At 45.4% G+C, this 17,740-nt stretch overlaps 1 protein-coding gene across 2 annotated transcripts in view; it reads right to left on the bottom strand.

The window, feature by feature from the left end:
• Positions 1-1,585: 1,585 nt before the first annotated feature.
• The window catches only part of Dtx4 (deltex 4, E3 ubiquitin ligase), a 35,403-nt gene continuing 19,248 nt past the window's right edge, over positions 1,586-17,740 (bottom strand). Inside the window, exons 6-9 of one of the 2 annotated variants that reach the window (XM_013029240.1) lie at positions 15,890-16,042; positions 11,703-11,864; positions 6,521-6,610; positions 1,586-1,844 (exon numbers count right to left, since the gene is read on the bottom strand). In XM_013029240.1, the coding sequence (XP_012884694.1) occupies positions 1,611-1,844; positions 6,521-6,610; positions 11,703-11,864; positions 15,890-16,042 (639 nt within the window). In that variant the 3' untranslated portion in view covers positions 1,586-1,610. The remainder of the gene's footprint in view (positions 1,845-6,520; positions 6,611-11,702; positions 11,865-15,889; positions 16,043-17,740) is intronic. The other variant, XM_013029242.1, reaches the window with a different exon arrangement.

Consider the following 17,740-nt stretch of genomic DNA (forward strand, 5'->3'; position numbering starts at 1 on the left):
GTATATAAATTCAAATTAGTATCCAGAGGAACTTCCCTCCAAACAGTTCAAAAAAACCAAAACAAAACTCCTACTTTTCAAGATGGAATTGGATTTCCTGAACTGGGTTTCCCTTCTTCATTTCTCCCTCTTTCCTCCTTGACTCCCAATCCATTCTTTATTGGGAACCAAAGGTAAGAGGCTGTTCTGAGGAGATGGACGGCATCTGGGACACAGCCCAGATGCAGGTTGGATAAGACCATATGTGGTCCCATCCCTGCTTAGGAATGGGCTAAAGAGGCTTTGCTGCCATGCTCTGGGTCAATCTGTAATCGATGGGGTTGGCAGGACGGGGAATCTAGAACCATTTCTGGGCTGGACCTAGGACAGTTGCATGAAGATAGACTGAAATCCTCACAGAAACAGACACTGGATGCAGGCTGGCTCCGATCCAGTCTTGAAAAGCAACAGGGGAGAGGGCAGAGGAGGAGAACCCAGCTCTCACCTCATCGTATCTCTCCAAGTACTGTTCTGACTCCATTCAGACGCAAGTTCATTATGAGCTAGTCAGGCACGGGTAAGGAAAAATCACGGACCCTGACTACTTGATCCCCATCGGAACTGGGGTTTGGCATCTTGTGAAACAGAGTTGAGGGACAGCGTGGCCCTGTGACACACACACACACACACACACGCACGCACGCACGCACGCACATATGCACATGCACAAACAGTACAGAGCCTCGTGTGGGCTACTCTCACAGTGGCTTCATGAAACTCATGGTATCTTTGAGCTGGTCTGGGATGAGCTGGGAAGGAGGCCTGGGCTCCTCTCCCTTTGGACAGGGCAGATGCTCAACAGACTGCAGGTTCTGGTTCTATCAGCGAAGGGTTGAAAGAGCATTCTGGGATGCTATCCCAGAATCTTTCCATCCACCCAAGAGAACCAGACGCCTCTTTGGACCAGGTCAAGGGTGTGAGGAGGAGGACGGAAGGGCCTGGAGAAGCTGAGGACTTAGGAGAAGAGTTCAAGGAGAGGCTGCCTCTCCGACCCACTCAGCAGGAAATGCTTTCCCACTCTACACCAAGGCATTTGACTTCTGACGTGGCAGCCATTTGGCGGGGCCTTCCCCTTCGCCCTCCCCCCAGCCTGGCACAATGGCACCTCCCTGTCTCACAAGAAAGAGAGAGAGGTGGAAATTCCGCTTTCAAAGCAGAGCGGAAACAGCAAGAAGCTTCCTCGGGCAAGGAACTTCTGCCTCACAAGGTCCAGGTATGGAAAGCCCATGTACTGTCCATACCCTGCAATGTGCTGGCCATGACCCCCTACTTGGAGGAGGGAGGGGGAGAGTCCTTGCCTACCCAGCACCAGAACACTCCACGGGACCAGACTAAGGATGATCTTCAACCCACGTCCCCTGTATGTTGGATGAAGTTTATGAATGACATCACCTTTGTCCATCTGGGTGTATCCCCCTGAGGCTGGGGGGGCGGGGGATGAAGGATGGAGATGGGGCAAGAGGGGAGATGAGGGAGTCAGGAAGGCATGGTACCAACTTCTACCTCAACTCTCCCTACTTGCTGTTCTGCAGTCCCCCATGGACCTGGTGGTTATCAAAACCCTTCCAGCCTCAGTCCTTGTCCTGGGAAGCGCTGTCCTCTGAGATGCCCTGGGCAGCCAATTCAGCCAGCACGTTATCCAAGTAATTGGCATCTGGGTAGCCGTGGCCAGTGAGGTTAGAGCCAAACTCTGTCTTGTGGTGCACTTCGTTCCAAATGACGGTGTCTGACTCGCCCGTGGTACTGGAGGTCCCGATGGCAAAGATGAGGCGGCGGTCCCAGGCCACAAGCAGCAGCTTCAGAACCTAGCAGGACGGAGATAGGGAAACAAAGGCAGGTGCTCACGGTGGGTCAGACACTTACCTCTGGGACAGCAGAGCTGTCCCAAGGGTCCCCTACTCCTTCCTCAATCACCCGTGTGGGAAGCAATCCAGTGGGAGAAAGATTGGAACTTGGAGTCAAAGTGTGAGTCTCAGCTCTACGAATGAATAATGGTGGGAGCTTGTGGAAATTCAAGCGTCTCTTTATTGTTTGTCTGTCTGGTTTTTTTTGCTGGTCATGGGGCCTAAATGCTGGGCCTGGGCGCTGTTTCTCAGCTCTTCAGCTCAAGGCTAGTGCTCTACCACTTTGAGCCACAGCGCCACTTCCAGCTTTTTCTGCTTATGTGGTGCTGAGGAATCGAACCCAGGGCCTCATGCATGCAAGGCAAGCGCTCTACCACTGAGCCACTTTCCCAGCCCCTCAAGCGTCTCTTTAATTCCCACATTTAGAAAATGGTGATCATATAATCTGCCCCAAAAGTTATGAAGACTACATGGAAAGCATTTTCATACCAGTTTATGGATTACAGTATTTTAAAGTATAAGCTACAAACATGAGATTATTATTATTATTATTATTATTATTATAGTATTATTATTTTGGTCAGTCATGGGGCTTGAACTAAGGGCCTACGTGCTGTCCCTGAGCTTTTTGGTTCAAGGCTAGTGTTCTACTACTTTGAGCCACAGCACCGCTTCCAGTTTTTTGAGTGGTTAATTGGACATAAGAGTTTCACGGAATTTCCTGCCTGGGCTGGCTTCGAACCATGATCCTTATATCTCAGCCTCCTGAGTAGCTGGGATTACAAACATGAGTCACCAGCATTTGGCAAAATATACATTTTAAAGTGCAGTATGCAGGAATTGAAGGTGCTTACGATCTGATGAACGGAATCTCTACCCTTCACCACCACTATTTCAAAGTAGAACTCATTTACTAATGGCTAAAGTTTGACGTACAGTACTTCTCTAGTGACAGTGTCAAGCACTTTGAACTCTTTGGGTCTACTTTATATATATATATAATTTATATTTATTTCCTCACTGGTCCTCACACGCACACTTGGAGAAGGTACATGGCTGGTACTACTACTACTGTCCCAATTTCACAAGTGGAGAAATTGAGGCCCAGAGAAGGTAACCAGGATCGCATAATTTTCTATTTTGCTAAATCCTACCAAATCGTGTGTGAGAAACATTTATCTCTAATGCTCTATTCCAAGTCTTGGTCAGAATAATGTCCAGCGTGAAGAAGGCAGCTGATAAAATTCTTTTGGTTCAAAATGAAACTATTGTGAACATGCTTTGATTGGTGGCTGTAAAAGCAGAGTGGTAGTAGAATAATAATACTAAATTTAAAAATATGAGATAACATTTCCCAAGTGGTTACTTACTAAATGCAAGGCATTTAGTCATGTGGTGGTTACTGAGATTGGATGAGATGTGGTGGTTATGGAGATTGATGAGACACATGCTCTCATGATCCCCCCCCCCCATTTCTGACAATGGAAAATAGAAGCCCAGAAGACAAACAAACAAAAATGATGCCCTACTCTTATAGGTGGTGGGTGGGAGAGTGTGGGATGGGAGTTAAGAGTTTGACCTCCAGGTTCTGCTTGACTACACAGCTCAGAGAAAGGTCAGTATAGATTTAGAGAGAGACGCTGAGTCTCTCTCTGAATGGGGAGGATCTACGGTAAATCAAGAGGAAAGGATATGCCAACATACACCCAAGGCATGGGTATTTACAAGAGCTGACATCACACTGCATTTTACAAATGCTACTTTCACTTAGTTCCTACAGTGGTTCTGTCCATACAGAGAGAAATTCTCACCGCAATGTATAGGTTAGTCTAAAAACACGAAACTTTCTACCAGTTTCAACAGACAGTACATGGCAGAACAAGGTCTGGAGCTCAGGCTGACCCAGCTCCAAGGCCCACATGTGGTTGCATCCCTCAGTCTGCAGCAAAGCCAAAGTTAGGGTCCCGCTACAGCAAGCCAAGGACAACGAGAATCTCACTAGAGAACATTAGTGAGAGAGGCAAGTTCAAATCCACACTGTGGTAGGCGTTCTAAGTCAAATGGAGAATATTGTACTTTGGGAAGAACAAAGGGTGAATCATCAAAACCATGGTTTATTGTTTCTTATTTGTCTGTGTGTGCCAGGACTTGGCCTTGAACTCAGGGCTTGGGCATTATTCCTTAGCTTTTCATTCAAAGCTACTAATGCTCTATCACTTGAATCATTGCTACACTTCTGGCTTTTTAGCATTACTTGGAGATAAAAGTCTCCCTGACTTTCTTGCCCAAGGCTGTCTTCAAATCATGGTCCTCAGATTTTAGCCTCCTGAAGCTAAAATTATAAGTGTGAGCCACTGGTGCCCGGCTCCGTTGTGTGTTACTTTCAAATTTCATTTCTCATTAAGAAACCATACTTTGGGGTGACTGATCTGGTAGCAAGGGAATGATGAAGAATTAAGTAGGTAAGAAGGAAGAATTATAAAAGAAGTCAAGTTGTTTAGAAAGCAATCCATGGAGGAATGAGCCAGATGCACGCAGCAGGTCAGACTGCCAGTATAAGATTATGTCAAGGCCTAGTTCGCGCCCTCATATTTGGAAAATATAATTAATCTAAAGAAGAAGGCTAGCTGGGAGCCAGTGGCTTATGCCTGTAATCCTAGCTACTCAGGAGGCTGAGATCTGAGGATCACAGTTCTAAGCCAGCCTGGGCAGGAAAGACCATGAGACTCTTATCTTCAATTAAATCACAGAAAAAGCCAGAAATGGTGCAATGGCTCAAGTGGTAGAGTGTTCGCCTTGAACAAGAGGAGCTTAGAGTGAGTGTGCAGGCCCAGAATTCAAGCTTTAGGATAGGCAATAAATAAATAAATCAATTAAATAAAGAGGAAGGAAGAAGAAAAAGCCTTGAAAACACAATTCAAGCATTATAGTAAACTATAGAATGGAGTAAACAGCAGGGATTCTGATCTACAGTTTAGGCACAGAAAAATGACTGTTCAAGGAGAGATGCCCGAGGCCTAGTCCTGACTGCTTATCTCAGGACATTGTTTTTTTTTTTTTTTTTTTTGGTCGGTCATGGAGACTGAACTCTGGGCCTGGGCACTGTCTCTCAGTTCTTCAGCTCAAGGCTAGTACCCTACCACTTGAGCCACAGTGCCACTTCGGGCTTTTTTCGACTTATGTGGTGCTGAGGAATCGAACCCAGGGCCTCATGCATGCAAGGCAATCACTCTACCACTGAGCCACCTTCCCAGCCCCTCTGAGGACATTTTGTTGGCACATCTTCACTGTGTGGGTGATTCTCTTGTGGTTCTAGACTATCAGAGAAGCAGGGAACATACCCCTACCTCTTGTCATGAGACCTAAATGCCTCCCTGTTCACATTTCACCTACTCAGCCCTTCCTAACCTGTCCATGACTTGATGGGGCCTATCAAATGTGAATGAATGTAAGAAGCTTCTAGAAGTCTAAATGGGATGACACACTACCCCTTGGATTCTGTCTTGGTCGCCTATCCCCTTTCCACAGGAAGAACATGGACTATGTTGAAATTCTTCTCCCAAGAAGACAGACAATATTAGGAGGTGGGAACTATCCACAGCGATTAGGTCATGGGAATAAATCTCGATGAATGGGATTAGCGCTCTTATAAAAGACAGCTGGGAGAGACCCTGTGCTCCATGGGAGGTCATAAAAAGAAGGCTTTGTCTATGAACAGGAAGTGGACCCTTGCCAGATACCAAATCAGCCACTGCCTTGATCTCGAACTTCTCAGACTCCAGAGCTGTGAGAAATACATTTCTGTGTTTATCAGTCAGCCAGCCTGGGGTATTTTGTTGTAACAATCCACAGCCACAATATCACCACTGACATGCAAAGTACATGGAAACTAAACATTGGTTGTAGTCAGCTGCTGAAATTTGGAGAGCAAAACGGATTAAACCACACTGGTTCTTTCCCCTCTTGAGATCAGAAGAGACGCTGAGAAACCAGTAGGTTTTGTTTTTTGCTTTTTCTGGGTCCTGATCCACAGAAAGACAAATATGGAAATTTTTACTCTAATTAGAGCTCGTAGAACCTAATTAGGAGTTCTATTCTAATTAGAGTTCACTGAAGCCTGATTATGAATTACTAGGAATCCAGACACCCATGATTACTCCCTCTGCTGTTTTTGGAATGAGTCCAAGAGTACGAAAGTACATAAAAATAAAATAATCTCCTACTAATTAAGTTGGTCGCCCCAGAGCATTACTCCTCACAATTCCATATAAAACACGATGAGCTAGGGATCTTGTTAAGATGGGGTGGGTTCTAGTTCTGAATTTCTATTAAGCTCCTAAGGGTTATGCTATGTTTCTAGTAGGATCCCTTAAGCAGCAAGGCTCTAGACAAGGGATCCAAAAATAGATCACCCACTTGCAAAAACATTCTCATTATATCCACCCTACCTATGGGATAGATATGACCTTGACTCACATGTTAAGATCACATGACTTGGATATGACCTTGTTACCAGGTGTATTTAGACTTAAAAGAGGCCTGGGACTCTCTGGTCTGTGCATTACAGGAAGCGAAACTTCAGATACCAACCAAAGATGAAACCCCCCATTTCTACATAGTGAAACATCTGCTCTTACTTTTCTCCCTTTCTCACTGTCTGGAAGGTAGCAGTGTCTTGGGAAACCACGGGCACTGAAACTCTTTCCAGGATTCGGGTGTTCTGGACCCTGAAAGCAGAAAGAAAACAAACAGTATGTTAAGAATATATATTTGACTCAGGAGGCTGCGATCTGAGAATCTTGGTTCAAAGCCAGCCTGGGGAAGGAAAGTCCATATGACACTTTTATCTTCAATTAACCACCTAAACACCAGAAAGTGGAGCTGTGTCTCAACATGGTACAGTGCTAGCCTTGAGCAAAAACAAACAAACAAACAAACAAAAAGGGACAGCACTCAGTCCTGAGTTTAAACTCAATGGCTGACAAAAAAAATATACCTATCCATTGAGATATCTGCTAAGAGGGAAGTACAAACTGGAGCTAATTCAAATAATGATGACAATAAAAACTGTGACAAGAGTCTAGACAGAGACCCCAAAAGCAAGGGAGCTGGTTATTTCCTACACCTGCATACATCCTTAGAGTTGGGATTGGAGGAGAAATGCATGACCTAGTTAGATTAGCTGGGTTTCTGTTTCTCATCTCTTTGACATACTTGACATACTCCCTCAGTGGGACGTGAATTTTAAGTGGTTTTGGTGCCCAGGTGCACAGGAAAAGCTTGAAAACAAAGTTGTTTTTCTTTTTTCTTTTTTTTTTAAATATCACCATTGCCACTAACATCATTTACTGTTTTCTAAATAAGGAAAAACTAAAGCCCAGAGAAGTCCCATGGCTTCCACAATCTTCACAGCTTTGCTGAAACTGAAGCTTCCATTTCCTAAGCCACATCCTCCACTTCTCACCTCTGAACTACTCAGAATCACCAAGTGTCTCTGAGCTATGAGTTGCACCACTGCAATATTCTACAACAATTCATTCCTGTGTGTCTCCTCCTTTGTCCTCACGGATTTTTATTTGTCTGCGTGTGGTCCACATGGATTGTGTAATTCAGGACTAAAAATCTGTTAGCAACATTTCACCTGTCATCACTTAATACCCTATTAAACAAGTAGTCTCAAGTCACTGACTGGGAAAGAAATGGACGCAGAATGGAGCTGGGATCCAGGTGCTGTGGTGTGGGGTATGGTTTGTCCCTTCTGAAACTTGTTGGCATGAAGCTGCCACTGGAGCTTGATACATGGGGTCTATAAGGGCTAGCAAGCTTGTCCAGAGGGATTGATGCCTTTCTAACAGGAGTTTCCACCTTGCTCTCAAGAGACTAGACTACTGGTTACTGGGAAAGTGTCTTGCTATAAGGCCAGGCTGCTTTCTTTTGTTCTCTGCCATGAGTGGAAGCCGCCCGAGGTCCTGGCCAAATGCTACCAGAAATATCTGTGGGTCTTGAGCTTTCTAGCCTTCAGAGCCATTGCCACCTAAACCTTCATACATTAAAAAAGATTATCTTCAAATCATTGTACAAGGGGGTTTCATTTTTCACCTATCCATTTATGTAGACAATGCACCTTGATCAAAGTCACCTCCTCCATCATTCTTCCCCTCTCCCATATCCATCTTATTCAAGTTTTCTTGTTTTATTTTCATGTACATACATTGAGGATTATGATCACATTTGCCCACCTTCCCTCTCTTTTGTCTATCCTCCTTCCCATTGAATAAAGAGGTTTTTTTTTTAATAAATTGTCCAACCTCAGGTATTCTGTTATAGCAACACATAATAGACCAAGATACCAGATTTCCTAATTAGGGACCACCATGACTTCACTGACCCCCTTTAGCACCTCATGAAAGCCATAGAGTTTCAGCCACCACGCATGTATTTTTCACCAGCACAAACATTTGTCTGTCAATTCTGAGCATACCCTGCAGAGACAGAAATGCGTTTTCAAAAACCCTTGCAGATACAACCACTACAATGTCACTAATGTCAGACATAAATCCTGACACAAACCGTCCCACAGGTGATCAGTAAATGCATTGGGGCTGAACAAGTGGATGACAAAACTTAGAGCACACAGTATTTTCATTCTTTCTTGTGCAAAATGGCCCAAAGTTAATTTTTTTAAAGTATGGTTTGGATTTGAATCCTACAGCTCAAGATGGCTTATAATTTGACCAGCTGAATGAAGAAGGTAAATGCAAGGGGCAGAGCGGGGGTGTGGTGTGGTTCTCAGAGAGCAGAAAGGTCCCTATAAGCTGAAAGAAGTGATGTCTTCTTGGAGCTGCAGGCTCTGACAGTGATGATTTCCCAGTCCTGAGGAACCGCGGCAGATCGTCCAGCATCACCTTAGACAGGGCTGCTGCTGGTCAAACCACGTCTGTGAGGGCACTCAGTTGGGCCATGGCTCCAACTGCTTCTCTTCTGTCGGGGGTGGTTGTGGTAATGTGTCCAACTCAAAACTCTGCCTGGCACTGACCCAGCCAGGCTGTGTATTCTGGGCAGGTGGCCAGGTAGAGCGGTCACGACTCTGTCTCGGTGCAGCCCAGAGCTTTTGCTCTAGGGACTTGTTCTCTGCAGGGGAAGCAGTGCTCGAAGGTCTCAAAGCCTCTCAGAAGCTCAAATTCACGTGACCCTCAGTTCTGAGGGACACAGAACTGAGCCTGTAGCTACTGCTTCTCAGCAGTTAAGTCTGCACCGAGACACACATTCCCCCCGAATACAGACATTCCTCAAGGAGTCAGGGCTCTGCAGAGGCGGCAGACATCCCCTCCGCACCCCAGGGGAGGATCTCTGATCATTTGCCTTGGAGGCCTGAAAGGTTACCTCTCCTTAATGAATATCCCACCCTGGCCTTTGTGCTTGTCAATCAATACAGTCTACTTTCACTCTCTTTCTGCCAGTTTTCCTATTTTCATCCATCTTGATTGCTGTTAACTAGTTGTAGGTCTTGGGGATTGAATCTTAGATCAGAGTCTGATGTTTTTGCTTCCTACAATGCACAGCCTAACGGAAACCAGGTCAGTCAGTTGGTTGTTCAGGAGTGTTCCACTTAAGCAAACTCACTCAACCCACTGACTGGAGGCCTAGACTGCTACCCTGGTCTCCTTATCTGTCTTTTCCCTTCTCAGGTCTTTGTCAGGCCAATTCTCCTAAAGCTTAGTCCTGATCACGTGACCTTTCACAATCCTACTCATACACCTGCTCTTCAAGGGTTTCCTCAATACCTGCCAGTGCTCAAGGCCTCCTGTGACCTGACTACAGCCCCTTTCAATCACTGCCAGTCACCTACATTCCCATCATACTTCCGCCCCTCTACCCCCTTAGCAAGCCTTGAGCCTTGAACGTTTCCTCATTGCCTTTCCCCATCTCCACTTGCTAATCTTCCAACTAAAAATCCTTTCCATTTCTTCACATCTTTCAGAGCTCTCCACCACCATGTCTCTTTTTCCCTTCCAGACAGGTGCACCTAAGCCCTCAAACAATGAAGGCAACCAAGTACCACGCCTCTTCAGACTGTGTCCAGCACTCCAAGATGCATACGACGATGGTCTCTCCCACCCCACACCACTCCTTCTGTCCCCAGTACATGTGAACAGACCAAGCTCAGCATGAGCGGGCAGCTGTCCAAGCCTCCAGCGAACGATGACTCAGTCAGGAATGGAAACTCAGGTTCACTGGACATGGAAGGCCTTGTGTTTCCCTTTGTTTACACTCCCTCTCATCCGGGCATCTGCAGCACATCTGCTTTCTTCCTTTTTTTTTTTTTTGGTCTAGGTTAGTTGGTGAAGTTATTTATATTTTTCTCCTTCCCAGTTGATTGCTCCCCACACGGAGCAATCATGTGTTTCTCAATTGTTTTATGGGCTATCATACCTTCCTGTTTTATTTCCTCATCACACCACTCTTTGGAACTACCTTGTTTATTTGTTGACTTTATAACCTCCCAGCTTCCCTAGAATTCAGCTTTCAGAGATCAAGCCCTGCGTGGTTTGTACGTTGTTCAGTACCAGGAATATGCCTACACCACAATTCACCCTCAAGTATTTGTTAGGTAAAAGACAAAACTCGTAGAATTCAAGTAAGAGGGAGTAAAAGAGGCCAAACTAATAGATATAGGCTGAAGAAATGAATCCAGTCCGCATCCTAGAATATTCAGAACTTTAGAAAAAGCTTCACTGTGTGAAGGGTGGGACTTGGTTGCATTTACTTACTTGTAGGAAGGAAGATTATTCAGATTTGTTCCCTAGGACTGTCTTTCCAAATCCAAAAAGCAAAGCCTTGTGTAACTGTCGAAGTCAAACTGTAAATAACTGCTCAGCCAAGAATTCCACTTCTAAGGAAAGGGGTGACATCGATCAAGATGTATCCTTAAACAGATTTGTTGAATGATAATTTCTTTGTACAACTACTTAAAGATAATAAAAATATAATAATAAAAAAAAAAGAATTCCACTTCTGGAAGTGGTGCTGTGGCTCAAGTGGTAGAGTGCTAGTCTTTTTTTTTTTTTTTCCTGAACTCTGGGCCTGGGTGCTGTCCCTCAGCTCTTCAGCTCAAGGCTAGCGCTCTACCACTTGAGCCATAGCGCCACTTCCGGCTTTTTTCATTTTGCTTATGTGGTGCTGAGGAATCGAACTCAGGGCCTCATGCATGCAAGGCAAGCACTCTACCACTGAGCCACCTTCCCAGCCCCAGAGTGCTAGTCTTGAGCTGAGGAGCTCAGGGACAGCGCCCAGACCCAGAGTTCAAGCCCTACAACCAACCAAAAAAAAAAAAAATTCCACTTCTAAAAATGGATCTACCGATAGAATTGTGTGGGTGCAAGGCTATTCATTACAACATTATTTATTATAACAAAAGATTAGAAAAATACATATGAATGTCAAATGGGAGGGAATTGAGTTATTTATACAACGGTTTATTACGCAGGCCTAAGAAAGAATGAGGAAGCTCTTTCTATACGGACATGGGGGAAACTATAGACTACATTGTTCATTGAAAAATGCAGGGTGTAAAACAATGCACCAAAAATGCCACTCTTTGTGTAAAAATGGGAGGGGTGGATGCCGTCTCTGCTGCCTGTGCACAAAGAATCCTGGAAGGATGCGTAAGAAAATAAGAACAATAGTGTGTATGTATGTATGTTGGGTGAGTAGGGGGAGCTGGGCCCTGCAGAAGGGAGAGGACAGTAGGAAGGAGATTTTTCATGGCATAACATGTTACCTGTAAACAATCCAAGCCAAGCCTTGTGGCCATCTCACCTGAATGCCAGGGGGGATGCTGTAGATAATCCGGATGGTTTTGCAGTCTGGGTGGCCAGGCAAAGAGTGCGGGATGAGGTGGTACTCCATCTTCCCGGGAGGCTGGGTGCCTGTCTTCACCCCATAAATGGTCTTACAGGTTGGACACTGCAGACTACCATCCTAAGGAGGCAAATCCAAAACAGAAAGATTGGAGAAGGGCTTTAGTGATCACCTCTCATCCAGCTCACGATGATCAAGGGCAGAAGGACGATATGCACCCATCTGAAGAATACACCCCAAACCCTGTCCAGACAGTTAGGCCGTTTCTGCCTTTTCCAAAGTAACAGGAAAAAAAATGCACAAATAACCCACAATTCAAGCTATGGGACATAAGAGAGATGTTCCCAATGAGGAGATCAGCTAAGCAGGACAGAGAGCCTGCTTCAGGAATCACGATTTAACTCCCAAAATGAGAGGAACAGATAGCAAGTATCTGGGAGCCGGGATTATCTAGGGAGTTTTCTAAAAATAAAGATGTCTGACTCCACACCAGGTCCACTGAAACAGATGGGAGCGGAGTTTGGAATATAACATTTAAAGTCAAGCTTCCTGGATTTCTCAGTTCTGTCATTCTAACCTGCTGCGTGACCTTGGATATACTCCTTAGCTCTTTTATTTTTCAGTTTCCTTGCAGAACAAGGATAATAATAGTACCTGTGTCCTTGGGTTGTGGAAGAATTAAATGAGATAATCCATGGGTGTCTAGCAGTGGCGGCATTTCTCAGTATTTGATGATTTCTATGGAAGGACAAAATGCCTACACAGGTTTGGAAGTTACTCCTTCAGAAAGATAAATTGGGCACTGTACTGGAATAACTGAAGACGATTCTAGAAAAATAATCCTTGAAAAGTTATAAACTGGCTTACAAGTGTGGGTGATGATAAATAGCTAGAGGGAATAACTGCAGCATTTTAAATCTTGTGCTACAGTTTTCATGTGCTCTTATTTAGGCCTCATCTTCTGATAGGAACTAGGAAGGAATTACAAGCTCGTTTTATAGAGAAGAGACTTCAGGCACAGTAAGATGAAAGGGCTTGCGGCTAGCCAGAGCTAGAACTCCAGTGGGTCTGCTCTGCCTGCTGCCCCCCCCCCCCCCCCGCTTTAGTGGCCCAAGGGGTTGCCATGGTTTTAGTCTGGAATGTCACCCAGGAGCTTGTGCGTTAAAGGATTGGATGGCAGTTGATGGGCTGTAGGGAAGTGATTGGAGATGAAGGCTCTGACCTCATCAGTGGACATATCTATGGATAGAGTCATAATTTGATGGTATTATTGGAAAGTTGTGGAGATGTAGGAGGCAGGGATTGTTGAAGGAGGCAGGTTACTGGCAGTGTGCCTTGGAAGGGTCTATCTTGTCCACAGTCCCTCTCTTTCTCTCTCTCTCTTCCTCTCTCTCTCCTGTTCTTTCTCTTTCCCTCTCCCTCTTCCTCTCCTTCTTGAAAACAGACTAAAGTCTCTGAAACTGTGAGCTAAAATAAATCTTTCCTCTTTTAAGCTATTTTTATCAGGTATTTTGTCATAGCAATGAAAAGTGACTAACATATTCTGGAGGTAGTGATGTGAAGAGTCATGGTTTTCACAGCAAGACCTGGTGTCACCTGGTAAGAGGGGAGAGTCGGGGGCAGGATCTGGACAGCAAATCCGATTCCCAGACTCACAAAAACAGACACAACAAACAAACAAACGAACAAAAAGCAGTGTGGGGGCAGAGCCGGAGAAGGCTTAGAGCAACTTCAGTAGAAAGCTAGGAGCCAAGCCCTCTCTGCTACCCCCTTCTCTTCAGGAAGACAGAGCTCCTCGGTAGAGCTATTTTTGAGGACATTTTCATTCATTTAGAGGAATGGCTCCTATTCAGGGCAACTACTCTCTCTCCCTCTGAAAACAGCATTCCATTCTCTGTGGTGGCTTTAACTCTCTTCATGACCTCTGGTGGAGTCCCTCCTTTCTCTCTGAGTCTGTTTGATAACATCAAGACATGCACTTCAAAGTCTGAGGGCAAAGGAGAACAAAAGAGAACGCCTTAGGAAACATTTTTGAAGCGTTACAGACATAAATGCAACCAGTTACTTCGGCATTCTTGAACTCAGTCATCCAAAACGGAATGAATGAGCTCAGGAACTTCCTCTAAATCCAAAATAACCTCTGAACACCAGAGGTTCCAACAAAAGCCATCAGTCCGGGGCTGAGCACAGGATCCAGACTTTTACCCTCGATCCCTAGGAACTTGAGAAAGAGTCCAATGTTGCAAAGTCAAAGTTCCATGAAATAAATATCAGGAAACAGGTACTTGAAAAAAGTGGCATGGGGTCAAGGGGAGAAGGGTAGACGAATGGAGAGAAGAACAGAATTCAGCCAAGAATTCAATGGAGAGCCGGGCGCCAGTGGCTCACACCTGTAATCCTAGCTACTCATGAGGCTGTCAGCTGAAGCCCGAAGTTCGAAGCCACCCTAGGCAGGAAAGTCTGTGAGGACTCTTATCTCCAATTAATCACCAGAAAACTGGGCGTGGGGCTGTGGCTCAAAGTGGTAGAGCATTAGCCTTGAGCAAAAGAGCTCAGGGACAAGCGTTCAAGCCTGGACGTCAAGCCCCATGACTGACAGGGGGAAAGAAAAGAATTCAATGTATAACCTATACAATTAAGACAAGTGAGGGAAAAGGTAGGTTGGGAGGGATGGGTGAAGATGTTGATGGGGTGAAATTGATCAAGGGGGATTATATTCACAAACTGCTTCGTAAAATGAAAATTAATAATAATTTAAAAAAGATCCCAAGGTTGGCCCTTTGGGAACATCAATCCTAAAGGGTTCATAAAGATGAAAGGGGAAAATACAGCCATAGTACAAAGAGATTCCATTTTGAATGTAATAATGATACCAGCTTTATCAGCTGGTATTATTTTTTTTATCTCCACTTCACAGATGGAAAATGTAAATGTACTCTGATGGATCCAAATAGTCTGGCCCAACATCATTTAGCTCCTAACTCAGGAGCCTAGTGCAGTCTGCTTCCTCTCTTACTTCTACCCAACTCCTCCCCGCCCTCCCTACCCCTCCCCACCCCCCAACTAGCAAGAGACCCTGAGAACAGCCCTTCAATTCCAGACAGATATTTTCTTGGATAAGTAGAAAGTTGAGAGGGATATAAGAAAAATTGTTGACTTGGATGTGAAATAAGCTTGGATTCGAATTCATGGAAATGGCAGTGAAGGTTACTCTAGGCATAGGAAAGACCCTAAATCAATAATGCAGAAACAGACAGACATCATAAGAGAAGTCTCCCTGAGAGCTGAATGGGGATCAGTGTCAACTCATGGAGACAAACAGCTCTCCCATCCTCCAAGGGGGAAAGGGGAGCACTGAGGGCCAAATGTCTACCAGGTAGACAGGTAGACATTCACAAGTCTTTAATGCCTTTGGAAGGCCAATCAGGAGTGTTTTAAGGCTGGGTGCTGTTGGCTTATGCCTATTATCCTAATTAGTTAGGAAGCTCTGATCTGAGAATTCAGATTCAAAGCCAGCGCAAAGCAGGAAAAGTCCAATTAACTAGCAAAAGGCCCAAAGTGGAGCTGTGGCTCAAGCAGTAGAATGCCAGCCTTGAGCAAAAAAAAAAAAAAAAAAGTTAAGAGACAGTGCCTAGAGCCTGAGTTCAAGCTCCAGTATGACAGAAGAAAAGCAAGCAAGCAAGTACAAAGCAAGAAGTACTTTGAAGCTACCAGAGGAAAATGAATGTAACACCATTAGATTGCTAGCCCAGAGAAAGGCCACGTGAACCCCTTCACACCAGGGTGAACACACACCCTGGGCCCAGCGCTGTGATAAGAGAACACCTTCTTCTTGGATGGGGACCCACTTCACCCAGCCATAGGCTGTAAGACCCGGGTACTCTCCTCAGAATCCCCATGGATGAGATGTCTACCTCCGTTCAGACCAGCACACCCCATGTACAGATTGGGGAAGCTGAGCCAGAGAAGGCAGGTTTCCTTAACACTGTGATTTGGGGGATAACAGCCCCTGCTCAGCCGTGCCATTCTGTGTTGTCTGTGAGACTCCCCAGATCACCCCAGGGTAGGAACGAGGATGGACTCCACGCTCTTGATCCTTCACAGACCAGCTTTGGGGCCAGCAGGCCTCACTGCGCGGCACTAACCTTGTTCCCGTTATTGTACATGGCCACCAGGCAGTAGATATGGTAGACATGTCCACATCGGGACAGCTTGCCCACCAGGTCAGGCTTGATGGTTGGCTGTGGGCCCTTGTAACCTGAGGGGGCTGTGAGGCGCTCCATGCAGATGGTGCAGTCCTGGGGCAGAGCAAAAAGAACAGAGAGGCTGTCAGCCCTCGCTCAGCCTGGGTGGCCAGCAAATGGTGGTTCCCTCAGGATTGTAGCGGTCAGATGAGTGGTTTCCAGATAGCCCAGTAACTCAGAGTGTGTGTGCTTTTAGCAATGTTTATTACTTTACAAAATCGGGAAATTCCTGAAATAATTCCTGATTGTGGAATGTGTTGACTTGGGCCCATCAGCTACATTACCCGCTTCTTGGTGACGATGAGGTATTGTCCCTGTTTCTTTTCCTTCTTTTCTTGTGGTATTGGGTTTAAAATCAGGGCTGTGCTTTTCAGGTAGGCACTCTTCTACCTGAACCATGCCCTAGTTATGTTTTAGATAGGGTCTCACATTTTTGCTGGGGGATGGCTGAGACCCTCCTATCCATGGCTTGCTAGCATAGCTTGGCATACTGTCTGGTTTATTTGTTAAGATGGGCCTCACTAGTTCTTTTTTGTTGGGGGCAGGGCACCCTGGGCTGGCTCAAACTGCAATCGTCTGCCTCCTGGGTGGCTGAGACTACAGGCATGAGCCACCACACCCAGTCTGTCCTTCTTTGGTGCCCTCCAATGACTTCTTTTTATTATTGTTTTTATTCTTTAAGTCATTGTACAAAGGGGTTTTAATTCAACAAATCCTTTTATGAGTACAATGCATCTTGATCAGTCTTCCTTTCCATGGTTCTATCCCCGCTTTCCCAACCTCATCCATACCCTCAGTTTATGTGGCTCCATTCTCACATATACACCGTGTATGCCTACCCTTCCATTTGTCTGTACTCTATTGACCTCTTCCCCTCCTCCCTCCACAAACATGATTCAGTTTCCTGGTATCCACTTTGTTGAACAGTTTATTAGTTGTGCAGAGGTGTTACAGCTCAATGGCTTGTTGATAAGGTGCACTAGCAAGTTTTGCTTAAGGCTAATGTCTATGAAAGAATTATATTCCAAATGTACTGAACAGACTACTATTTGAGTAAACTGACAACAGCTTTTCCAATTTCAGCATCTTTGACGTTCTCAGTAGGGTAATTCTTTGTGGTAGGCACTGTCCTAGGCACTGTGCAGTATTTAGCAGTAACCGTGGTCTCTGTCCATCAGATGCCAGCTGTGTTCTTCTTAACATCCATCATAATCACAGTTCTCCTCAGCATCCATCACAACCACAGTCTTCCTCAGAGTACAACCACAGTCCTCCTCAACAACCATCACAACCACAGGCCTCCTACACATCCATCACAACCACAGGCCTCCTACACATCCATCACAACAACAATCCTCCTCAACAACCATCACAACCACAGTCCTCAACCATCACAACCAGTCCTCCTCAATCATTACAACAACAATCCTCCTCAACAACCATCACAACCACAGTCCTCAACAACCATCACAACCAAAGTCCTCCTGAACATCCATCACAACCACAGTCCTCCTGAACATCCATCACAACCACAGTCCTCCTCAACATCCATCACAACCACAGTCCTCAACATCCATCACAACCACAGTCCTCAACATCCATCACAACCACAGTCCTCCTCAGTGTCCATCACAACCACAGTCCTCCTCAGCATCCATCACAACCACAGTACTCAACATCCATCACAACCACAGTCCTCCTCAGCATCCATCACAACCACAGTCCTCAACATCCATCACAACCACAGTCCTC

Source organism: Dipodomys ordii, unplaced genomic scaffold (genome assembly GCF_000151885.1).
Source record: "Dipodomys ordii isolate 6190 unplaced genomic scaffold, Dord_2.0 Scaffold117, whole genome shotgun sequence".
NCBI lineage: Eukaryota > Metazoa > Chordata > Mammalia > Rodentia > Heteromyidae > Dipodomys > Dipodomys ordii.